The following is a 24767-nucleotide window of genomic DNA, read 5'->3' as shown; positions in this document are numbered from 1 at the left end:
CACATATGAAAAATGGTCATTTATTGAAATATGCAAACACTTCTCATGAATATAAAAAAGCACATGATCAGGACAGTAAGCAGTTCTCAAATGGAAGGCAACAGAGCTGACTAATGCGAGCACTGTACTGGAGTTCTTGGAACTTCCTGAAACTTTCTTTTCCATAATCAGTGTCCACCTTTAAAGCCCTTCAGATGTACAGCCAAAATTTTGAGTATTTGAAAGTGTGCCTTATAGACACACACAAAAAGTTTCTAAACCACTGATCTATTTCCCAAAACATCAATTAGGCTCTGATGCACACCCCACACACACTTTAGTTCATGTTTACAATTCTTATTTTGGATTTTGCATGTTCCTCAAATTTTGCTGCTTTTCTTCATTGACACTAAGATTGTGTTGATTTTCCCCATGTTTCCATGTATACTGTAGTGTGTCCTCTGTGTGTAACCTAGGTGTGGGCCCAGGAAAATAGCCGTAGGTAAGACTGAAAAGTGCCTCAGAATCACTTGCTCTTAGGCAAATAATCAACTTTCCAAAGTGATTGTTACTGGAAACCACAAAAGTTGAAAATGGGGGACAACTATCTTGGAAACTGCCCCTCACCCCTTCACCTCTGCCACTGTCAGGGCCCGTGTAAGGATTAGAGCCAAGCTCTCTTGGCCATGTGTGGTGATATTTTTGTGGTAGACAGATCTCCTTGACTCTGAGGGTCATGGCTCTCAAGACCTTCCCATGCTGGGCTTCCCACAGTGTCACCTCAGAGCCCTCGGCTCTGTGGGAGGCAGCGCTCTGGCGGAAAGTACATGGACTTGGACAACACCCAGACTGGGGGCCACTTCTTACACTGCTGCGACCTTGGCAGAGTTAACTACTTCTATGAGCCGTGGCCTTCTTATCTGGAAAATGGAGATGGAAGTAAAATTTCTTCCTCCATGGTTATTAAAATTAAATAAGATCATGTCTATTAAGCACCAGCATGGAGTAAGCACTCAGTAATGTTAATTTCCTTGCCTCTCCACACGATAAAGTCAGCAATAACTCCCTTGCTGGGCTGCAGCCTCTATTTCTGAAGCTGAAATATCTGCCCATCAGCTGATGGGGACAATGAGACATGCTTCTTTAGTGAGTTCCTCAGACTTCTTGGTTGGACTCAGATGAAGTGGGGGTGTAGGCCTCGTACGTAGATAGTAAGGAGTAAGTCTGGGCTATCCCGTGGTCACCTTACTACAAACACACGTCATAGGTAACAGAGATGAACTCTCCCCTTCAGAAGATCTTGACTACAGTGGCAGACTCTTTTGTTTGCCAAACCTGTGGCTCTTTCTGGGCCCACAATTAGGTCATATTTTCCAGGCTTCTTGCAGCTGGATGTGGCCAATGGAAGGTGGGCCAGTCCTGAGGGTCCTCCATTGTCCTCCCCTCCCCACCTACCATGTGGATGTCAATGTCCAGGGCAACCCCGGGAAACAGTGTGTTGAAGTGAGAGGGCCTCTGGCAGCGTGGGTCCCTAAGTGGCCTTGTAGAGCAGGGTACACCTGCCCACCATTTGGACTTTACCCAACAAGAAAGAAGCTCTCTTTGTATGAAGCCATTAAAACCTCCAGGTTTATCCTTTACAGCAGCTAGCGTGACCTTAACCAATAAACTTGGTGAAACAAGAGGTAAGTTTTTAAAACTTTCCCCTTGTGATGCATTTGGCATTCTTTTGAACATGCCAGCACCATTTTATATTTTGTTACTGTGGGAAAACAAATTTCATAATTGCTTAAAAACCACCTATATGGTCTATCTATGCAATATGGGAAATATAGAACAAGGTTATCTGTCAACAAGAAGTCTATTTGATTTTTTGCCTAACAGTTTCAGCCGAAAGCCAGGGTTAGTGATTAACTACATTTATTGTGTTCTAAACTAAACACTCCTGATGCCAGGTGCTCTGTGGAGAGGGGGAGCTGTATAAAGATGGGAGAAATAAATGTGATTATTTTTCTAAAGTATTAGAAATTCGTAAATTAGAAAATTAAAATTTTCCTAAAGTATTTTCTACTCTTTTGTGTTTTCTTAAACAAAGTACTATGCTGAAAATAATTGTACCTTTCCCAGTCTTCAGCTTCACCAACCATAAAATGAGGAATACTTAATTTGTAGGATTTGAGGCTTAGATGGGATCATGTCTACCTCCCAGCCTAATGCCTAGCACAATAAATATCAAGTAATACACACAGTGGCTATTGAAGCCCTGACCTCTTTCTTAATGGTTTGGTTTACTAGATTTTGTTTTGAAATTATGCTTAGGAACATGAATTATCACCCTCAAGGACTTGTACCATATCTTTGACTGCTTATGCCAACAGTTGGTGCTGGGCGGCAGTGCTTTTAGCCTGTGGCATCAAGTCTCACAGTTTGTATTGACTTCTTTCCACTTTTACTGGTAGCTACAGGCTTCAAGTTATCGTCTTCAAATCTTTTTTATCGGGAGAAGAAAATCAAACACCCCTGATAAATTACAGGTGACCTTGGAATAATGCTGGACATGGGGGTGCTGATTGCCACACAGTTGAAAATCCATGTATAACTTTGACTCCCCGCCACACTTAACTACTCATAACCTACTGTTGACTGGCAGCCCTCCCGATAAACAGTTACTTAACACCTATTTTGTATGTTATGTGTATTATATTCTGCATTCTTGGAATAAAGTAATCTAGAGAAAAGCAGATGTTATTAAGAAAATCATAAGGAATAGAAAATACACTTGCAGTATTTATTGAAAAAAATCCACATATAAGTGGACCTGCACAGTTCAAACCCGTGTTGTTCAAGGGTATTGTGTAAAGATGAACAAGTTTTTTATGTGAGCTGGGGAACACCCCAGCAGAGCAGACTCCCAGCCTTCAGACGCTGTCTCAGCAGCCAGGGCCCATTGCAGTCAAGGCGAGGTGTTGCTGGTTCCAGCAGGCTGAGGTTAACGAAGTCAGACTTCCTGCCTCAGTCCATTTCTGCCAGCTCAACCCCTGTGCTGGAGGGGGGAGAAGAAGAGAGGGGAAAGGTAAAGAAAGATCAGGGACTGAAAGAGGAAGAAGCAACTTTGGTGGCTCTTCATGGAGGGGGCCAGGTGATGTGCTCGCCCATTAGAGTTCGAGAAGCCCTTTTCTTAAAGCACCTGGTCTGGTTTACATTCCCACCAGCCCTGTCAGACCACCTACCTCACACTATTTTCCAGTGTTAGGGGAACACAGTGTCATGTTATTTGGTTATGTAATTCTTTGGTTACCACTGATGTTGATTTTTTTCATATTCTGTTTTAATATTGTATTTGCATATCTTCATTTGTAAATTGACTGTTTATGGTCTTTCCTATTTTTATTGTTATGTTCACCATTTTCTTTGAATAAAAGTAATTTTATTTTTCTTATTACATTTTTCTACTGCTCATTGTGGAAAAAAGGAATAACTAAAATCTTAAAAACAAGAATCACCTTTTATGTTCATTCAAAATAGAATTATATTAAGGATGCCATTTTATAGCCTACTTTTTAAAAAGTTTTATTAAGAAATAATTCCCATACACTGTTCTCCCATTATAGAGTATAACGCCATCTTTTTTAGGATTATTCAATGCTGTGTAGCCATCATCACAGTCTAATTTTTAGACATTTTCATCACCCCCAAAAAACCTTGCCCATTTACTGTCACTCCCATTTGTTTTCATACTCCTCAGGCCTAGGAAACTACCGGTCTGCTTTCTCTCTATATAAATTTGCCCACCCTGGACATCTCATGCAAACGGAGTCATTTCATAAGTGACTGGCTTCTTTTACTTAGCATAATATTTTCTTTTTTCTTTTTTTTGTAAACAGCATGCACATCACTTACAGGTTGTCTGTGGCTACTCTCACCTACAACAGCAGAATTGAGTAGCTGTATGGACTACAAAGACTCAAATATTTACTATCTGCCTCTTTAGAGAAAAAGTTTGCTGACTTTTGTTATAGACCAAAGAAGGCAACTAAGAATTCAGGCCATCATCAGTTGATTTGGGAATATTTGGGGTAGAGAGATGAAAAGAAAATAAATATTGCACGACAGGATGAAAAGGACCTTAACAGTTTAACTACAGATAAACTCACTGACTGTATATACTACACTTCTGCAATGTATTCAACAAATACAGTGTAACATTGTCAGGGGTCATCTTGTTGTAACATGTATCAGCACTGCGTTTCTCTCATTGTCAAACGATGTTCCACTGTATGGCTGGAACATCCATCCAGTGGTTTATTTATCCACTCACCAGGTGATGGACTTTTGAGCTGTTTCCACTTGTTGGCTATTATTATGAATCATGTGCTATGAGCATCCATGTACAGGTTTTTATGTGGACATATGTTTTCATTTCTCTTGGGTATATATACCTAGGTTTAGATTGTTGGGTCATGTGGTAACTCTGCATTTAACTTTATGGTGCAGCTACCAGACTGTTTTCCAATACAGCTGCACCAATTTACATTACCACCAGCAGTGTATGAGGATTCTAATTTCTCCACAGGCTCGCCACTATTTGTTATTACCTGCATTTTTTATTGAGGGTATGAAGTAGTCTCTAATCGTGGTTTTGATTTGCATTCCTCTAATGACTAATGATGTTGTGCATATTTTCATGTGCTTATTTGCCATCTGTATATCTTTCTTGGAGAAATGTCTGTTTGAATACTTTGCTTATTTTCAATTGGGTCATTTGTCTTTTTATTATAAAGTTGTAAAAATTTTTTATATATTTGTGGTACAAGTCCGTTATCAGACATATGATTTGTAAATATTTTATAAAATTCTGTAGGTTGTCTCTTCATTTTCTTGATGGTTTCATTAGCAATACAAAGTCTTTAATTTTGATGAAGTCCCATTTATTTGTTTTTTCCTTTCTCACTTGAGTTTTTGGTGTCACATCTAAGAAACCATCACTTAACCCAGAATCGTAAAGTTAGTCCTACGTTTTCTTGTAGAAGTTTGTATAGTTTTATATGTTAGTGTCCTATGGCTGCTTTAACAAATTAACACATATTTAATGGCTTAAAATAACTACAAATTGATTTTCTTACAGTTCTGTAAGTCAGATGTCCAAAATGACTTTCACTAGGTGAAGTCAAGATGTTGGCAAGGCTGCATTCTAGTGGAGGCTCTAGGGTAGAAACCCTGTCTCCCTGCCTTTGCCAGCTTCTGGAGGCTGCCGGCATTCCTTGGCTCACAGCTCTCTTTCACCGCAAAGTCACCGATGGCAGATTGAGCTCTCACATCAAATTACCCCAACTTTATGTTGAGGCCACCTGGATATTCCAAGATAACCTCCTTATTTTAAAGTCATCTGATTAGCCACATTAATTCCTTTTGCTGCATTAATTCCCCTTTCCAGTGTAATGTAATGTGTTAACATGTTCTGATGATCAGAGCATGGACATCTTTGGGGGGCTGTTATTCTGCCTGCCTCAGTCTGTGGTCCATATTGAGTTAATTTTTATATACTGTGTGAGGTAGAGGCCCAACTTCATTCTTTTGCATATAGCTATCCAATTATCCCTATTTGTTGAAAAGACTCTTTTTCCATTTATATGACCTACATTTTTGCCTTAAAACAATAAAACATCAAAATATGCTTATACCAATAAATATGACATGTCACTTTAAATGACCAAACAGGATTCTACTTATTGAACATACCAGTGTATTTAGCAACTCCCCCGTGTCTGGACATTGCCTCTAGCCTTTTGCTATTAAAATTGTCATCTGATTTGTGGGGATTTATTTAATATATATTAAAGCTTTTTCCTTTATGTATGTTGTAGATTATCTTTGAAATTATTCACTTCTTTCTGCCATCCTGGTTTAAGCGCTTACTCCTTTTCATCTGCACTATAGCCATAATCTGCTAACTGGTCTCCCAGCTTCCACAATTGTCTCTCTAGAATCCTTTCCCATAAACAGAGCGGCCTTTGCAAAATGAAACCTACTCCCTCTGCCCTAAACAGGGACTCTCCCCAGGAGGAGCACAGAACTCTGTCATGGGCCGCGCTCCCTTCATTGTCAGCCTAAGCCAAGCGCACGCTCCATCCGTCCACACCTGCTTCCGTTCAGGTCTCACCAAAGCCGTTACTGCCTCGACCACCCCAGCCTCCCTAATGAGGGAAGGCCTCTTACATCACCACATAGCTTTCCGTTGCAGCCCTTTTCACATTGCAGTTTTAAACGTATTTGTTGGGTGTCATGAATGTTGGCTTCTTGCACCAGACAGTAAGCTCGAGGGAGTTAGGAACTGTCTACTTTGGCCCACCATCGGCTGCAGGTGTCAGCACTGATAAGTACTGATATGTTGAGTAAATAAACAAGGGAAATACATTTTCTACTGTGTATTTGGCTTTTAATTTTTATGGTATTTTTTATTTACAGAATCTAAAATATATATAAAAATGTATAAATCTTTTCTTTTATGATTTGTCTTTGTTAGAGCTATGTTTAAAGTCCTCCACTCCATAAATATAGAAATATTGACGTCTTTTCTTTTACCGCTTTTATACTTCTATTGTTTTCATTAACATCTTTAAAATACCTGCGATCTATGTTTGGCATGTGGTATAAATTAGGGAAATAGCTTTATTTCTGAAAGTGGTTCACCAGATTCCCAATCCTTTTTCCTCCTTTCCTTGCAGATTTGAAGGGACCCGTTGATTGCACACTAAATCTTTTTCCATGGTTAGTTATGTAAATAGTGTGTACCCTACACTGGGAGTATTTGCCAGTGTTTTAATCACTATAGATTTATGCTATGTGTTAGTATCTGACAGTCACATTTTCTAAGAAAATAAGTTTTTATAAAATAATATTTTCAAGTTATACAATTTGAATGAAGGACCAGACGGAGAACTGTTCCTTAGAGCTGGGGCTCTCAAGCTTTAGCAGGCCCCATCCCCAGAGTTTCTCGTTCAGTAGCTCTAGGGTGGGGCCCAGGTATCTGCATCTCTAACAGGTTCCTCGATGATGCTGATGATACTGACCCAGGGACCACAGTTTGCAAACCTCTACCTTAAATGCTTGAAATAAAGAATACGGTCAATCTGAGAACAGTCCTGGTGCCTTCTCTGAATTGATTCCCTGGTAAGCCTGCCCTGTGCACTTGTGAGCACCTGCCTGCCTGTGTGCCTGGCCCTGCTCCTGGCTCTACTTCCAAGCCCAGCCAAGAAGCACAGCCCTCCTCTTACCGCCGCCCTGCTGCTCACATCTGCCCAGGCAGCCAGTTTGACTCCTTTCAAGGACGTGGTGACTCTCTGTGCTGTAGTTTCTCATGATTTTCCTTATGTTTAAGGGGAAGGAAGAGAGAATTCCCCTTTGCTTTTCACATTCCCACTTCCGTGGCTATTCAATGGCTCCTTGGTCCACACAAAGGGAGAGTTAATTACCAACACCTGTTTCTGCTCCCAGACCCACAGCCAAGTGCTTGACCGTGACTCTTGCTACCTGTTCTGCACAATGTAGCATATTTAAAGAAATAAACAGAATTTGAACAGTTGAGCCCTCCAATCTATACCTCTGTGGAGAAGCCTGTGTCTTACTTCTTCCTTCATGAAGGGATGACATTCTTTGTGGGAAATAAAATAGCCTTAGAGGTGCTATTGGCTATGGGTTTACTCTGCTTTGTCATTAAGATACAAATACATGATTATATTTTACATGAAATATGTGGTTTTAGGAAAATATTTGTTTTCCCAATTTTTTGGTACATTTTCCCCCACTCACATTTTCCCTAGCTAAGTCACCCAAAAGTTAGGTAGAAAATTATTTGCAGCTCCTTGAAGGGCCTTCTGGGAATGTCTCCTTTCATTTTTTTCTTTCACGGTCTCTAAGCCGCGCCACCAGAAGGCCTCTTCTCCAGGCACAAACAGACAAGAACGTCAATAGGACCCTCTCCTGCATCCATTCCCGTATTCAGCACACACTGAGCAAGGCTGTCTCTGTGGGAGCGCTGGGAACACAGAAGAATGCATCTCTGTCCTTGAGGCCTCCCTCTCCCCTGATGAACGTTGATGGATTAGTTAACAGTTACAGTACAGTTTGATAACTGTTGCAATGGAAGTGACCAGAGGATGCGTGGGGTCAAAGGCCAAGGGCTCTGCCCTCAGCTTGTCCAGGAGCTGGCAAGGCACAACTCCCAGAATAGGTGACATTTATGTGAATCATTGGAGGAGGGGGATTTCTGTGTGCATTTATTTATTGCTGTTATTAACTATTATTGTTACTGTTACTTCATTTTTACTTTTTGAATATTAATACATTCACATGTTTGACAATTCATTCATTGGGTATGAAGAGGGTTATAGAAGTGCTGTGCAATAGAAATGCCATGTGATTTCAAATGTGATGTGATTTTAAATTTTAGCCACATTTTAAAAACTAAAACAAAAGAAATGAAATTCCTATTAACACTATCTTTTATTTAACCCACATATATAACATTATCATTTCAACATCTAATCAGCAAAAAAACTTATTGATGAGATACTTTACATTCTCTTTTTATACCAAGTCTTTGAACTGATACAAATGTAATTTACATTATAACTTACAGCAATTTGGTTCATAGTTCAAGTAGCCACATGTGGCTAAGTGATGAGAAGGTAATGTTTCTCTCCCATTTCTACCCTGAGGCTACTGAATTCCCCTCCCTAGAAGCAGCCATTGCTGAAAGCTAGCCTCCAGTGTGTTCTTCTGCAGATAGTTACCATGTACACAAGCAATTATACACATTGACCCACAAGCAGTTATACACATGTATGCTCGAACAATAGGACAATAACCACATTGTTGTGCAGTCTACTTTCTTCACTTAATAACAGATGTTTCATATCATTAATTAGGAAGCAAGCTCAATTTTTCATTTCATTTTATTTATTTATTTTACTGCAGAGTATCCCATTTTATAGATGTCACAAATTACTCATCTAGTCTTTATCGATGGGCATTTAGGTGGTTTTCAATATTTGGTGCTTATAAACAATTTGAGCTGAGTTTCCAAAGATGCAAAGGGTGACAGGAGCTAACCCAGTGAGGACGGGAAAATGACATTCTAGAGAAAGGGACTCGCCTGAAGGAAGGCACAGAGCCCAAGAACACATGGCACTTGGGAATAATTTCTTGTGGCTCAAGATGTCTGGAGAGTGGAGTGTGTGTGAACAGAAGAGAGGGGAGGAGGCTGGAGGGACAGGAAGAGACCAGCTTGCAAACAGCCTTGCAAGTATCGTATTAAGGAGTATCGACTTCATCCCTAATGGAGAGTCATCAAAAGATTTTAAGAAGCAGGGAAGAATAAATAAATGGTAGAATTAAGAAATGATCCGAGGAGGAGGGACAAATCTTCCATATTGAAGAATTCTGATTAGTAGATGTAGAAGGCGTGAGGGAAGCAGAAAATCACAGTGTAGACCACTGTGGTAATAATTGCTGCAGGCAAGATCTACTGATGAATATCAAATTAGTGGGCAAAACTTTGAGAAACAGGATATTTGCGTAGCCTCAAAGTATCTCCCCTCAAATATGTATTAATTATTGTGATGGTTTTAACGTATGTCCATATATTCTTTGATAGTCCCTCTCCCAGAAGTGGAGCTTAATTCCACTGGACTTAAGGACTCACTTCTAATGAATAGGGTGTGGAAAAGGAAAAATATCTTTACAGTGTACAAACCTGGCAGACACCACCTTAGCCAAGTGATGAAGGCTGACATCACCAGTATCGTCCTGTTCATTGAGTGTCCTGACAAATGTGATGAGATGGACACATCACCTTTATAATATTCTTCCCCCAAATCTATAACCTCAGTCTTATGAGAAAACATCACATAAACCCAACTTGAGGGAAATTCTACAACATTCCTGACCTGTACTCTTCAAGTGTCAAGGTCATGAGACACAGAAAAAGGCTGAGCAACTGTCACTGAGATTAAGGAGACATGTTGACTAACTGCAATGTGGTCTTCTGGGTTGGATCCTGGAACAGAAAAAAGATATTTGGAGAAAAACTGGGAAATATGAATAAAGTCTTTATTTTAGTTAGTATGATTATACCAATGTTAACCTCTTAGTTTTCATAAATGTGCCATAGTTATTTAAGATGCTAATAGCAGGAGTAAGTAGGTGAAAATGCACCGTGACACAGGGCTGTTGTCACAACTACTCTATAATATAAAAATATTTCAAAACTAAAAAGTTTCTTAAAAGAATCAGGGGATGACATGATATGTTCACATTGTAGAACAATCCCAGTGGTTTGGGGGGGAAAGAAGACTGGAAGGAGAAAAGGCCAGAAAAAGGTTCTGCTACAAAAAGTCAGAAGGAGAAGGTGGGGGCCTGATGGAAACGGGGGCAGCAGGAGAGGTCTCTAGAAGGAAATTCAGTCAGACCTGGAGACGCTTTGGATAAGGAAGTGAGGGATAGGAAGACTCAAGATAACACCCAGTTTCCAGCCTCCAGGAATTAGATGGGTAATGATGCCATTCACTGAGTTGGAGAAAATGGGAGGAAGAGCAGTTTTCGGGGAAACATTAATACAATTTTAGACCAGTTCAGTTTGGAGTACATTTGAGAGACCCAAGTATCCATTAGGCAGCTGGATATGTGAACCCGCAGGTCAGGAGGGAGAGCTGGCTCTAGACTGTTGTGGACAGTCTGGCATTTAAAGGGTGGTTGGGGCCAGTGAAATGACGAGATGGCCCAAGGAGAATGGATAGAGCAGAGAGAGGGCCAAGAGCACAGGCATTCTGGGGCTAGGCTAGGAGGTGGCAAGGAGACTAGAGTATGTCCAGAAAAGTGGTGACAGTGCAAGGTAATTGTCAAGAGCTGAGTCCTAGAGGCAGGCTGCCGGGCCAGCGTAATGGCTTTGCTACCTACCCAGTGTGTGACATGGGGGAAGTTATTTAATCTAAGAAGACTGTTGTCAGGATTACATGAGACACTGCAAAATTCTTAGGATAATGCTGGACTCACAGTGCTCAAAGAATGTTGGCTAATTGGAGGCAAAAGAAAACTAGAGAGTGTTCTGGAAGCTAAGGATGGTTCATAAAGAAGGGTATGCACTTCACACCCCTTAAGATAACTATTATCATCATTATATTATTATTATTTGTTAATCCTCACCCAAGGATACTTTTTCCATTGATTTCTAGAAAGGGACGGAGGGAGGGAGGGGGGAGGGGGGAGGGGGGAGAGAGAGACCGAGAGACAGAAAGAGAAAGAAATATTGATGTGAGAGAGACACATCGATGGATTGCCTCCCCAATATACCTGGACCAGGGTGGGGGATCAAACCTGCAACCCAGGTACGTGCCCTTGATTGGGAATTGAACCCATGACCCTTTGGTGCATGGACTGACTCTCTAATCACTTAGCAACACCAGCCAGGGCTTCCCTTCAGATAACTATTATCAAAAAGTGGAAAATAAGTGCTGGCAAGGATGTGGAGAAATTGGAACCTTTATGCATTGCTGGTGAGCTGTAACATGGGTCTGCCACTATGGAAAACAGTTCGGTGGTTCCTCAAAAAGTTAAAATGCAGAATTATTATATGATTCAGCAAATCTACTCCTCAGTATATACCCAAAAGAACTGAAGGCAGGGTTTCAAACAGATACTCGTACACTCAAGTTCATAGCAACATTATTCTCAGTAGCCAAAAGATGGGAACAGTCCAAGCGTCCATCAGCAGGTGACTGCGTAAACATAACGCGGTACATCCATACAGCAGGACGTTACTCAGCCCTCCAAGGGCACGCCGTTCTGCTGCGTGCTCCCACCTGGGTGAACCTTGGAAACATGATGCTAAGTGTAGTAAGCCCAGCATAAAAGGACAAATATTCTGTGATTCCATTTATATGAGAAATCAGGAATAGGAAAATTCATAGAGACGGAAGGTTGAATAGACGTTACCAGGAGTTGTGGGGAGAAGGAATGGGAAGTTATTATTTAATGGCTGCAGAGTTTCTGTTGGGAGGATGGAAAGGCTCTGGAACTGGATGGTGGAGGCGGTTACACAACACTGTGAATGTACTTAATGCCACTGAATTGCACACTTAAAAATAGTTAAAATGGTAAATTTTATGTTGTGTATATTTCACCACAATATGAAAAAATTACTGGTTAATGCTGCAAGGAACTCAATCAAATAAGATAAGCCCTGAAAATTTATCCTTTGTATGTATTTTGTGACACAGAAGCCACTGGTGACATTTCCAGAGTCCTTATAGTGGAGCAGAGATCAAAAGTCAGCTTGCAGTGGGTGGAAGGGTGCTTGACAAGTGTCTAGACCAGAAACTGGCACACTGTGGCCAAGTCTGGCCCGCTGCCTGTTTCTGTAAATAAAATTTTATTGGAACACAGCCTGGCCCTTCCTGTGTTTACCTGGGGCTGCTTCTGTGCTGCAGCAGCAGCACTGAGTAGTTGCCACAGAAACCATATAGTCTGCAAACAAGGTATTTACTATCGGGCCCGTTACAGGACGCTCCTCAGCCCCTGGACTAGACAAGACCCCTGCTGGACTTGCAGGAACTTTGACTTTCTTAGATCATTCCTGCGTTTGTGGTGAAGTTACTTAGTAGAAGACAGTGCCCCTTTGGTCACAGCGTAGAACAGACCCAGTCAAACAATAATCACGATGATGAATGTGGAGGCAGAGAGGGAGGGGAGGAGAGGAAATGTCTTCCTTCCTTTCCTCTAACTGGAGATATCTTTACTGCACCTTCTGGAGAAAGGGGTTGTAAGTCCCTCCACACAGCTTACCCAAATCACTCCCGCTACTAATTGTCATGTGACTGGTGACAATAAATCGTCCTGAGATGGCAACAAACTACAGTTTGGTTTAAAGTTTCCTCGTTAATGTAGGAAAATGCCCACAACCTGAAGCTTTTCAAGTGTTTATTAATTTACTCTCTGGGACTGGGTGCCAGTAGTTATTCAGATCAAAGAGAAAACCGGCATTTTTCACACTTACTGTGTCAGGAACAGTGCCAAGTTTTGTGCCTAGCTGACCTCATTGATAATCATCATAACCATCAGTTGGCGTTTCCATACTTCACAGATGGGCAGCTGGGGCTCACTGGGTTAGTCACCCACAGACTCACAGGGACTCGGTGGCAGAGCTGGGCTTTGAATGGGTCTGCCAGGTGCCAGGGTCCAGGCTGTTTCCACCGCACCATGCAGCCATCCTGTCCTCCGTGGCCACCAGCAGCCTCAGAATGGTTCCTTGTGCCCATTTTAAGTAGAATCTAATACCGTGTGGCTTCTCAACCTTTTTCACATGATGGGCCCCGCTGGCTCACAGCAAGAGCTGGCCGCTAAGGTGTGTCTCAGGTGCACTGGCTGCTTTAGCAACACCTGCTCCCAGCCTGCCCCGTGCTCCTGTGGGCCCAAGTCCCACCCTGTTTCGCCTGACTTTACCCAGAGAATTTTCCTTAAAACGGCCCTGCTTTTCCATGTGCTCTGCCAGTGCTGTCTAACACCTGGCACCCCTGTTCCCACCTTACCGTCTAGTTTCACATTGTCTGCTATAATTCTGCTCGCTCTGGCCAGGTGACCCAGGGAGGCACAAGAGTGGGATATAGTGGCTTCCCCAGTTCCCATCCGCTCATGTCCTTATGATCAGTGCATAAACCCACAACATTCTTGTAACATTTTTTTTCTTTGAGGCCACCCTTAATAATGCAGCCTTTGACTGCCTAGATTTCTGTAGCCATCGAATCAGAATTAAAAGGGAACTCAGAAGTCATCCACCCAACCCTTGATTATATCAGTCAGAAAAGCAGCTGACACCCAGAGAGTGTGGGCAGCTTATCCAGGCACACACAGCTTGTCGCAGCAGATGCCGGCCTGGGAAGGCGCTGGGTCTCCAGCTCCCAGCCTGGAGCTCGTTCTCTTGCAGCTCACTGCCTCCTGCCTGCCTCAGTTGGTGAAGCAGGGGTCGTTGTCCCCCTGCATGTGGAGGGCTTACCTTGTAGCCTTTTCATGAATGAGACCAGATGCAGAACTCCACATTGATCATTTTGGTCCCTCCCCTTTCTGCTTTCTGTTAAAGGCAGCCCCCCAGCTCCCAGCTGGCTCCTGTCCCCTCCCCCAGCCGGGAGAAGTTATTACATGAAGAGATCAGCTTACCAGTTTTGTGCCGAGCAGAGGCTGCGCTCGGAGCTCCGGGTAGTACAGTGAGGGAGAGCAGAGAACAGCGCGGTGCCTAGCGGAACTCCAGGGCTGGAATCCTGGGACACAAGTGCATCTGCTAGCTGTTAGCACTTGGCAGACGGAGCTCTCCTCTAGGGTAGTTCTAACTTTGGGTAATAATGTTTGTCAGCTACCTGATATTAACATTTCTCCACGTTCAAACAGCAGTGTTAGCAAGACCTGGGGGAGAGGTAAGCCAAATAAAATATCTTGTCAGAAGTTGTATTTTTGTCAGCATTATATTTCCTTTTCTATCTATCAACAGGAATCAGGGAACGGGCTTTTATGGTGTGCAAAGAGTAATGCTTTATACTGCTTTTTAGGCTTTCCTGGCCATTTCTTATAGGCAGACTTCTTTTCTTCTTAAAGAGCCCCATAATTTCTAAAATCTCATTCTGAGACGGTACAGTTGCCACCCTGGGGAGTTGGCATGGCCTTGGTGACAGATGCCTAGAGGTGCACGTTTCTCCTGCCACTGCAGATAGAAGAAAACATGCATGTCAGATTCCGATAGGCACTGTTATGTTTGAGAACTTTTCTCTAGTGTTGCAGAGAGAATATGCATGCTAGAGGGATTGCTTTTCTCTACTGCTTTTGCATCACTTTTTCTCCTTTTTTGCTTTGATGTGCTTGGAAAAATCTGTGCTTAACTTTCTATCACAGGTTTGAAGAAGGATAGTGATACATATCAGGGCTAGGAGTGTGTCCAGATCTACCAGGGATGTTGAAGGCCCGTGAGGATGATTTGTTCGTATTGGTTTAGCTTAAATGTTTGCTGCATACAGTTCTGAACATCACAGATGCCTGTAGGCACCAGTTTTTGATGCAGGTAGAGATTGGAAGGGATGATCATATGGGCTGGAGAGGGAAGCACTTAGGTGTATCCACCCTCGCCTGCAACAAATTTACCTTGTCCACTCCTTGTAGTCCTTATGCTGATGAAAAGTCACAGATGCCTGAGTAATGAAAGGACAGCCTTTTCCCTGAATCCATCATCCTCTTTGAAAAGCCAAGTGAAAGTGTGTCTCCTAAAAAGGCCATGGGGCCATTTCACAGCATCGTCTTTTGTTGGCATTGTCAGGATGGAGCCGGCTCTGCAAGCCTAATGTAATTACTTCCCCTATTCTAAAAAGAGGGGAAGGAGAGTGCTCCCAAACCCAGGCTACAGTGCTGGCTATGGTTTCAGCAGGCTTGTTGCTCTGTTCAAATAGGCTTGTGGCTCAAGACGTGCAGAAACGGGTCACTTGTTTTAGGCTTTTAGCCTATTAGTTACCCATGTCCTCTGCTCTGCAGATATTTTCTGGGTCTGGGGAGGGATCGAGGTCTTGAATAGGTACTGGAGGAACTGAATGGGTTAGTGAGGCTGGAAGCTGAAAGCAAACCATTGCCCTCTAGTTGTAGTTGAAGTTCGCAACTTCCCTGTTGATTTTTCACTGTGCAGAGTAAATGACGAATGGGCTGGCCTAACTCAGCCTGGAGCACTTCGGCATGTGAGAGAGCTCATATGGAAAATATTTCTATCACCGCTGCATGCGCATGTGGTCTGGGGAGACCCCGGTACAGAGCAAATCACAGCGCTCCAGCAGCCCTCAGTGGCGTGCCAATTACTCTTATTAACAGCAGGGCCAAGGGCAGGCTTCAGTTACCTGCACACAGCTGGCTCCTGGGGAAGGCCACTCTGGAATGTGTGTGCCTCCAGCCTTGTGTCACATGCAGAGAGGCGAGAGCAGCTCTGTTTCACGTTACCATTAGCAAAACAGATGAAAAATGAAAGGGGATTGCACAGGCCCATCCAAATCTTGATGCTGTTCAGACGGCACTCAGCACTCGGGAGAGGAAGGGAGAACTTCTGTATTTTGAGTTAAAGTGTATGTGCCTAGTAGCCAGAAAACCCAATCATAAGTGATGAGATGCCTGCCCTTCTGCTCCTTTGTTCTACTCTGCTGTGCTAAATAAGGCCTCCTATGTGCCTTTTCCTCTTTTCCTCATTTTTCTTTCGTGTGTGTGTGTGTGTGTGTGTGGTGTGTGCGCAAGCACTGCAAAGCTTTGGCTCCATAACCACCGTGCTCCTAGGAAATTATACAATTAGTGGGATTCCTTTCCCCTTGTTGGAAATAAAATGATGAGGAAGGAATATGAGTAGCTTCCCCTCCCTCCCTAAAAAGAATGTCGTTTATATGGAGCTTTGAAGAATGTGGCATTTATTTATAAGAAGCTGTTTTTTTATTGCTGTGTTACTTACAAAACTCACCCATAAACATGTGGCGTCGTCCCCAACTCACCAAGATTTCCTTTTTCTCTGCCAGCTGGTTTTCTTGCAGGTTTTAATTATCTTCTCTTTGGATGTTCATAAAAACATATGAGGAAAAGGAAGAAAGGAGAAGAAAGCCTACACCTAGTGGTGCTTAGCTGGCTGTGTTCTCAGCGTGGGGCTGGAAGCCACTCAGCAAACTCAGTTTCCTAGGGCGTGAGCTCCTTCCCGATAAGCAGGGGCTGGCAGGTGGTGGGAGGAGACGGTGTAATTCAAAGCAAGCCTCATTTGGCATCCTGTTGCTGGCACTGTTGGCGCCAATGACTGACATCCAAGGACAGAACAACCTGGCATGGTGTCTGTGCCTGGGTTTAAGGATAAACACAAAGGACTATTCCTTCTTTCACTTTCTGGTTGCAGAACACTGAGGACACTAGAACTTCTTCGCCTTTGTCAAAATTAGGATAGCAGCAGTGTTCACTATACAGATTGCACGCATCCCCTAAAAGAATATAAAGGTCAGCCGGGTTTTTGGTGCATTTGTCAGTGTGGGAAGCATGCCAGGGTCCAGTTTCTTTGTAGGATGCAGCAAAATTATGGGTGGGGGGGCATTTTCTTTCCTGCACTTGAACTTGCCTTCTCAGGTGAAACTAATAAGATGCTGTTACAGATGGGGAGGAGGAGGGAGAGGCAACTAGAACCCTGTACGATTCCATATATTATGGTGAGACAAATACCATATATTGTGGTGAGATAGAAGTGAGTCAAAAAGACGTTTATTTTAATTTTGATGAAGCAATTTGACAAAACCGGTCAAAATTTTTTAAATCTTGGCTGCTAATGAGTATGGTGTTTCTTTTGTGGTGATGACAATGTTTTGGAATTAGATAGTGGTTTTTAGATAAAGACCACTGAACTGTATCCTTTATAAAAGCAAATTTAATGGCATGTGAATAGTATCTCAATTTTTTAAATTAAAAATAAATAAATAATAAGCATCTCTTTGACCCTGCTTTTTCTGCTTCTCGTACTTTATCATATACAGCCACTCTGAATGTGCAAAATGCTCTCTGAGCCATTTTTCATAATTAGGTTGTTGCAGCTCCCTACATGTCCCTCAATAAGGAACAGTAGTCAGATGTTCCAAAGAATGCAGTTGCTCTGAATGTGTTGATATGAGGTGACCACCAGGCTATGTTGTTGGGTAAGAAAAGCAAGTTGCAGAATAATGTGTATAAAATGAGTTAATGTATTTGTTTGTCCTCTCCCTGGAAGGGTATACGAGAAAATGTGGAGAAAAATAGAGTGGCTGAGGGAGGAGGGCAGGTGAGAGACTTACATTTCGACAGAGCAGGTAACGTCCTCAGCAGTAGCTTAGCACGTGCTAAGGTGAGATGTGCATGGGGGACACTGAGGGAAGCTCAGTGAAGTCATTCCTTAAGGGCTAAAATGATGTCCTTTGGGTGACTAATACACTCATTTAACACCTACTTGTAACCCCTGTTTGTTTTTTTCCATTTTTATAATGAGGATAATAGCTACTTTAAGGGGTGGCTGAAAGGATTAAATGTGATAATATGTGTAGAGCTCTGAGCCTGGTGTGCAGAGCACATAGTAAACAGCATTTATTAGTTATTACTGCAATGACTGTTGCATATGTTACCAGCGTGTGCCACCTTGGTGCTGAAAAAAGGGAAGGTGAAAAAGTAAAGCCTTTGTCTTTGATGAGCTTATACTTTAAAAGGAGCGCAGTGCAAACAGTGATGCTGCAGTAAGAAACTCTCTTTAATTGCAAGAGCGATGCAAAGAAACAACAAAATCTGCCTAAGAAAGTGAGAAAGAGTCCATAAACCATGTCCTATTGAACGGAGACTTGAAGGGTTGTGTGTTTGAGGTCTTCAGAAAAACCCTCGTGTTCCATGATTCAATAGCCCAGCACATGGTTGCGCCCACAGCTCTGAGCTATTCCAGCTGCAGGCTGCTGAACAAAGTCAACAGAGGAAGGGTTCATGAGGCAGAGATGGGGGAACCAGGCACCAGCTTCCAAGGCTCTTCGCCCAGTAGAGGCACACAGGACACACTCGATTCCCTAGCATTGGTGTGACAGCGCTTGTGAAATGTTGCCAACCAGGGAAGCTTGTTAGACACCCAGCACCTAGGGTTTTTATTCGGCACTGGCCACACAGGCGCCCCCTGCCGGCCATGCACCGGAAGGGAAGCAGGTGTTCGGCGTAGATCGTATTGTCTGTACAGTGTGGGCTCAGGGAGCCGCTCTTACCAGTTCGGAGAATGGTGGGAACCCTCCCCAAATCCAAGTCCCCAGAGGACAGCCGATGGCCAATCTCGGAAGCAGGTCTTTTTAAAAGAGAGCAGCCAGGTCTGCTGCATTTGTTAACTCTTTTCTGCATGAATAGGTAGGCATTTTAAGTGGAAAAAGAGGGAGGGAGGACATTCCAGGCAGAAGGAAAAGATCTATAGAGCCCCATAAATAAGAACACAGCATATTCTGGAAACAATGCTTAGTTCAGATTACAGAAGCATGCATTGCGAGGAAATGTGGGCAGGAAGTTTTTCAGTCACCTGGATCCCAAGGATTGGAGGTTTTCTCTGTGCCTTTGAAACTTCCAGAAATTCCCTGTCTACATTCTTAGGATTTTCTTTTTATGGCATGTCCATTAGATTACCACTGTGGGCCATTTTCTTGCTCATAGATATTTGAAATTATCTTAAAGGATTAAATCAAATTAAATAATGAACGTAGAGTTGCTTTGTAAGCAGTGACGCCCTGTGTAAAAAGCTAGCCATCTTTATTAGGCCCTGGAGTGTCACTTGTAACGAACAGGAGAGCAGCATCAGTGGAACACCTTTAATGGCTGGTTCCTTGGGCACAGCTCTCAGCAGCTCGTCCTTCCTTTCACTCTCTGATGTCTGAAATAAAAAACCAACTGTGTGGAACTACCTTGGTAAAGCATGAACCAAACTTGAGCCTTGGGTCAACCACATCTAGCCATATGTCTTTTGACATTTAAAAATTTTTTTTTAAATTATGAAATCTGTTGTTTTAAAAACAAATTCAAATAATAAAGAAACACAAGGAATAAGAAGCTGAAGATTTCTCTTTACCTTCAATTCCTTCTTCCTGCCTGAGATGAAACCATTGTTAGCAATTTAGCATTTCTCCTTCTAGAACCATTTCTATACATTTATAAGCATAAGGTTGTGTAAATATGTGTATATCTATGCGTGTATGTGTGTATTATGCCTACAACTTGCAAATAATGCTTACGACTTGCAGCTTTCAGAATTAAAAAAACAGCTAAAAATGTCAAAAGTCAAATGGCTGGATGTGGTTTTGCTTCTTTTCTGATAGCTAGTGCCTCTTGTTTCTACTACTTGTCCTATTGTGACTGCTAGGACTTCCAGTGTACAGTCTTAAATTGTACCAGAGAAAGTGAACACTCCTGTCTTTTTCCAGATTTAAATGGGAAAACTTCTAATATTTCATCACTATGTGTAATACCTGCCAGATGTTTTAGGTAGATAAATTTTATCTAGTTATAAGTTCCCTTCTAAGTTTTTATCAGGAATGATTGTTGAATTTTATCAAACATTGTTTGACTTCATCAAAATGCTCATATGGTTTTCTCCTTTAACCTATTTATATAGTGAATTACATTTCACTGTATAGTATAATGTACATACTATATTAGTATGTACATTAGAATGCACATACTAATACATTTCTTAATGCTGGACTGTCTGCATTCTTGGAACTAATTATCTTAATCGTGGTGATTTACTCATCAAATTCACTATTGGATTGGATTTGTGAATATTTATTTTGAACTTTGTCTTCTTTTTTTCTAAGTACTGTTGGCTTATTACTCTTTTATTGTGTTAGACTAAGGTTTTGTTAGCTTTGTAAAATAAATTCAGAAGTCTCTCATATGTTAGTGTGCTTTGAAACAGTGTAAATAACAGAGAAATTAGCCATTTCTTGTAGCTTTGTTGAACTCAGTCATAAAACCAGCTCTTCTGTGGGGGGGTGGTCTTTGAATACCTTTTCTTTTATTTCTAAAAAAAAGTATAAAATATAATATCTATGGGAGAATAAGTGTAACATATAAGCAAGCTGTGAAACAAAATAATAACACCTATGACCCCACCACCCAACTAAAGGAATAAAGCACTCCCCACACTGTATGCCAGTACATCCAGGTACGTCCTCCTCACTTCTCTCCCCCAAAGAGAACCATCATCCTGACTTTTACAACTGTCATTTCCTTGCTTTTTATTTTAATAAATTTTCACATGTATATGTATCTCTAAAGAATGTAGCCCTGGCTGGATAGCTCAGTTGGTTGGAGCATTGTCCCGACAGGCCAAGTTTGTGGGTTCAATCTTGGGTGAGGGCACATACAGCAGTCAACCAAAGAATGTATAAATAAATGGAACAAGTCAGTGTTTCTTTCTCTGTCTCTCTGTCTCTCTCTGTTCCTCTGTTTCAGTCTCTGTCTCTCTCCTCCTTCCTCTCTCAATAAATAAATAAATAAATAAATAAATAAATAAATAGTGTTTGGTTTTATGTTATATAAACATTAATTTGATTTTGTATTATACATGATGATGCATGTAGGTGTGGGCCACTCATTTTTACTGCTACATAGTGTTCTTCTATGTAACATACCATCTTTTTTCCTATTCATAGTTGGGTTATTTCCAGATTTGTTTGGGTGTTTTTTTATTTTAAACAATGCTGCTGTGAACATTTTAGAACATGTCTCTTCATATATGTGTGCAAGGACTCCTTTAGGGTGCATACTTAGGAGTTGAGTTACTGGGTCATAGAGTATGTGTTTAAGTCTGCAAGATAATGTCAAATTTATTTCTGAAGTGGCTGTGTCAATTTTCACTTCCACTAGCAGTGTATAAGGGTTCTCAATGACCTGTCTCCTTACCTATATTTGGTGTTATCAGGCAAGTTAATTTTTGCCATTATAATAGGTATGAAATGTTATTGGTGTGTGTTATTTGGCATTTCCCTGACCACTAAGTATTACTGCACTATAATTTCTATAATATGCATATGTATACAAGACATTCATGTTTTCCTCTTCTGTGAAATGCCTATTCATGTCCATTTCCTGGTTTTAAATTTGGTTCTTTGCTTTCTCACACTTGACTTAGTAATGTTTTTTTTTAAAATATATATTTTGAATAGGAATCTTTGCTTGTTATTCCATGTAATATTTTCTCCAGTTTGTGGCTTGTATTTAAAAATTTATAGTGTCCTTTAATAAATGGAAGTTCTCGGTTTTAGTGTATTTGAATTTATCAGTTTTATGTTAATGCTTTCTATGTCTTGTTTTAAGAAATCATTTATCTCAAGGTTATAGAGGTATTCTCCTATGTTCTTCTCTAAAATCATTGAAGTCTCGCATTTCACATTTGTCTTTAATACACTCAGAATTGCTTTTTCTGTATAGTGTGAATATGAGATCTAAGTTTTTTTTCCATATCGCTAATTAAGGGTTGCAGGACTACCTGTTGAAGCCCTTCCACCCTGTTTTATTCTTTGGGAGTGTCTTTGCTATTCTTAGACATTTGCTCTTCTTTCTAAAATTTCAAATTAGCTCATCCATTTTTCTTGGAAAATCCTTCAGGAATTTTTATCAGAATTATATTGAATCTATAGACATGAGAGCACTAACATCATTCCACTATTGAGCCATTCTATCCATTAACATAGTAGAAGCTTTACATTATTTTGCTCTTCTTTGAAGCTTTTCAAGAAATTGTTATAACTTTCTACATAAAGATTTTACACATCTTTAATTTAGATTTAGTCCTATCTGCATTGTTATGTTATTATTGTAAATTTTGTATATCTTTTTAATTAATTTTTTGTTTGTTGCTAATATTAGAAATGCAAATGACCTCATATCCATGTAACTTGCTAAACTCTTATTAATTTAAATCAATTGGGTGCCTTAGTTGGTTAGAGCATCATCCCATACACCAAAAAGGTTTCAGGTTCGATCCCTGGTCCGGGCACATGCAGGGGGCAACCGGTCAGTGTCTCTCCCAACCCCCTCTTTTTCTCTCTCCCCCTTCCCCTCTCTCTAAAATCAGTGAACATATCCTCAGGTGAGGATTAAAAATTTTTTTAAATATTATATCAGTTGTCCGTAGGAATTTTTATGATTTCTAAGTACACAGTCGTGTCATGAGTGAATAATGACCTTTCTGTTTTTTTCCTTTTCCCATTCTTATACCATGTTTCTTTTTATTCTTGTAACACAGGCTGAGACCTCTAGTAAAATGTTGAATACAGGCCATGTTATTTTGTTCCTGACTTAAAGTGAATATTTCTAACATTTTACCATTAGAAATGAAGTTTTCTGTGTTTGATTACACACTTTATCAGCTCTATAAACCCTCTTTTGGTCTGGTAAGAGATTTATTTTTTTAAACATGAATAGATGTGAGTTTTAATGCATTGTCTCTGTCTACTAAAAATGATTAATGTATTTGATATATATATTAATATATAGTATCTTTCTTATTGTTCAGTTTTAACTTTTTTTTAAATTTGTCATTATGATATTTTCTCTGACCCATGCATTATTTAATTATATTTTCAAAAGTACGGCCCACATAATTTCTAACTTGATTGTGCTGTAGTTAGAGAATGTGGTATCCGTAGTGCTGATTTTTTTGACACATGTTGAAGCTCACTTTATGGCCTAGTACATGGACAGTCTGTAAATATTCCAGGTATACCTGAGAAAAATGTTCTTAATAAGTGGGTACAGGGACTTTTTATATATCTTTAACATTAAGGTTGTAGATTGAGTTGTTCAGGTCTTCTATATCTTTGCTAATGTTTGCCTGCTTCAACTATCATTTAGAGAGAGAGAAAGAGAGGTTGAAATCTCCCACCAGCTGATTTCTTGGCCTGTGGGGGAGAAATGGCATGACTACCTCACTGTCCCTCAAGCAGTCCTGTTAGTGACCACTCTTGCTCAATGCTCCCTCCTGTCTTTGTACCTGAAGTTTCTGAAATTAGAATTTTTCTATTTCTGCAATAGTCTGTTATGATGGTTTCTTCTGTTATGGTTTCTGGTCAACATAAACTTCCTAATATCCAAAAAAAATCCTAAAACATTTTTATCTGCTGATTGTGTCCTTTCTTTTTTTATAATTTTTCCACTTGTGTGTCTTTTCTGCCATTAGAATGGAATTTTAGTAAGTATTGACCTCAAAAAAATAGATATTTCTCCAACAAAATGGGTTTATTGGGGAACAAGAACTGTAATTTGGGCCATGCGGTCTAATGGAGAGCCACGTGCAAGCCCAGAGAAACAAAAGGGAAGAACCCTCTTTTATGGGCTTGGGAGGGGCTGCAAAGGACGAGTCTGGTGGAGAAAACTGAACGTTCCAAGTATGATGACTTTTCGTTGGCTGAGACGCGGCAGCCTCCCATTGGCCGAGCTGTTACTGGGTGGAGAGGAGTTTTTTCTTCCTCTTGTTGAGGCAGAGGTAGGAATGTGATTGGAGGTTCAAAGTACTCTGCTTCTGTTGGGGTCACTAGTGTGTGCTGAGTGACAGGTGCATGACAGTTCTCTCTCCTAGCCTCTCGACTCCATTTTAAATGAGGTTTCTGTTAATTGATTTTCGCAAAAGAAAACAGAAAAACAAACACCTTACCTCAGTCAGCCACCTTGGCCCTTTGCAAGACACCTTTTTATTACTTTCTTCCTTCCTTTCCTTGCTCTCTCAGTATATGTTTGCTGGGCAAACTACTTTCTAGACCTCTGTTTCCTCATCTATCAAATGGGAATATAATAATATTCCAGTGGCTTATAAGGAACATTAATAAGATAACATCAATGTAAGTGCTTTGTAGACATAAAGATCTATACAAATGCAAAGGATGACCTTAGCATGTTCCTTTAACTTTTCTTCTCTTTTGTGCAACTAATGTTATAAAGCAGCTCAGCTGCATTAGAGAAAAGTGATTGTGGGTGGCATGTCGTGAGAGCCTCAAACAAAATTTACTTGCCACTTTTTGAGAAAATCACTGGCCAAGAAACTATTGGGTATTTTAATAGAAAGTCACTTATCTTGTAAGTGGAAATATTTTGTCTCAAAATAAATGCTGCTGTGTGTGTCTTTTTTTTCTCTATTTTTTTGTCTATGTTATTGGTATACATATTGTTAGGCATTTCTCCTTTAAAAATAATTTTACTTAAAGAAAACTTTT

General features: G+C 40.9%; 1 protein-coding gene across 2 annotated transcripts in view; it reads left to right on the top strand.

Annotated features, from left to right (window-relative positions):
* The window catches only part of THSD4 (thrombospondin type 1 domain containing 4), a 589485-nt gene that overhangs the window by 348933 nt on the left and 215785 nt on the right, over window positions 1-24767 (top strand). Inside the window, exon 1 of one of the 2 annotated variants that reach the window (XM_016201249.2) lies at window positions 14203-14441. The exons of the other annotated variant lie outside the window; for it this stretch is intronic. Coding sequence (XP_016056735.1) covers window positions 14370-14441 — 72 coding nt within the window. The 5' untranslated portion in view covers window positions 14203-14369. Of the gene's footprint in view, window positions 1-14202; window positions 14442-24767 lie in introns of those variants that run through there. 2 annotated transcript variants of the gene reach the window in all.

This window comes from Miniopterus natalensis, chromosome 1 (assembly GCF_054644295.1).
Source record: "Miniopterus natalensis isolate mMinNat1 chromosome 1, mMinNat1.hap1, whole genome shotgun sequence".
Classification (NCBI taxonomy): Eukaryota; Metazoa; Chordata; class Mammalia; order Chiroptera; family Miniopteridae; genus Miniopterus; species Miniopterus natalensis.
Note: the sequence above shows the minus strand (reverse complement) of the source record. Positions and strands in the feature narration are given on the sequence as shown.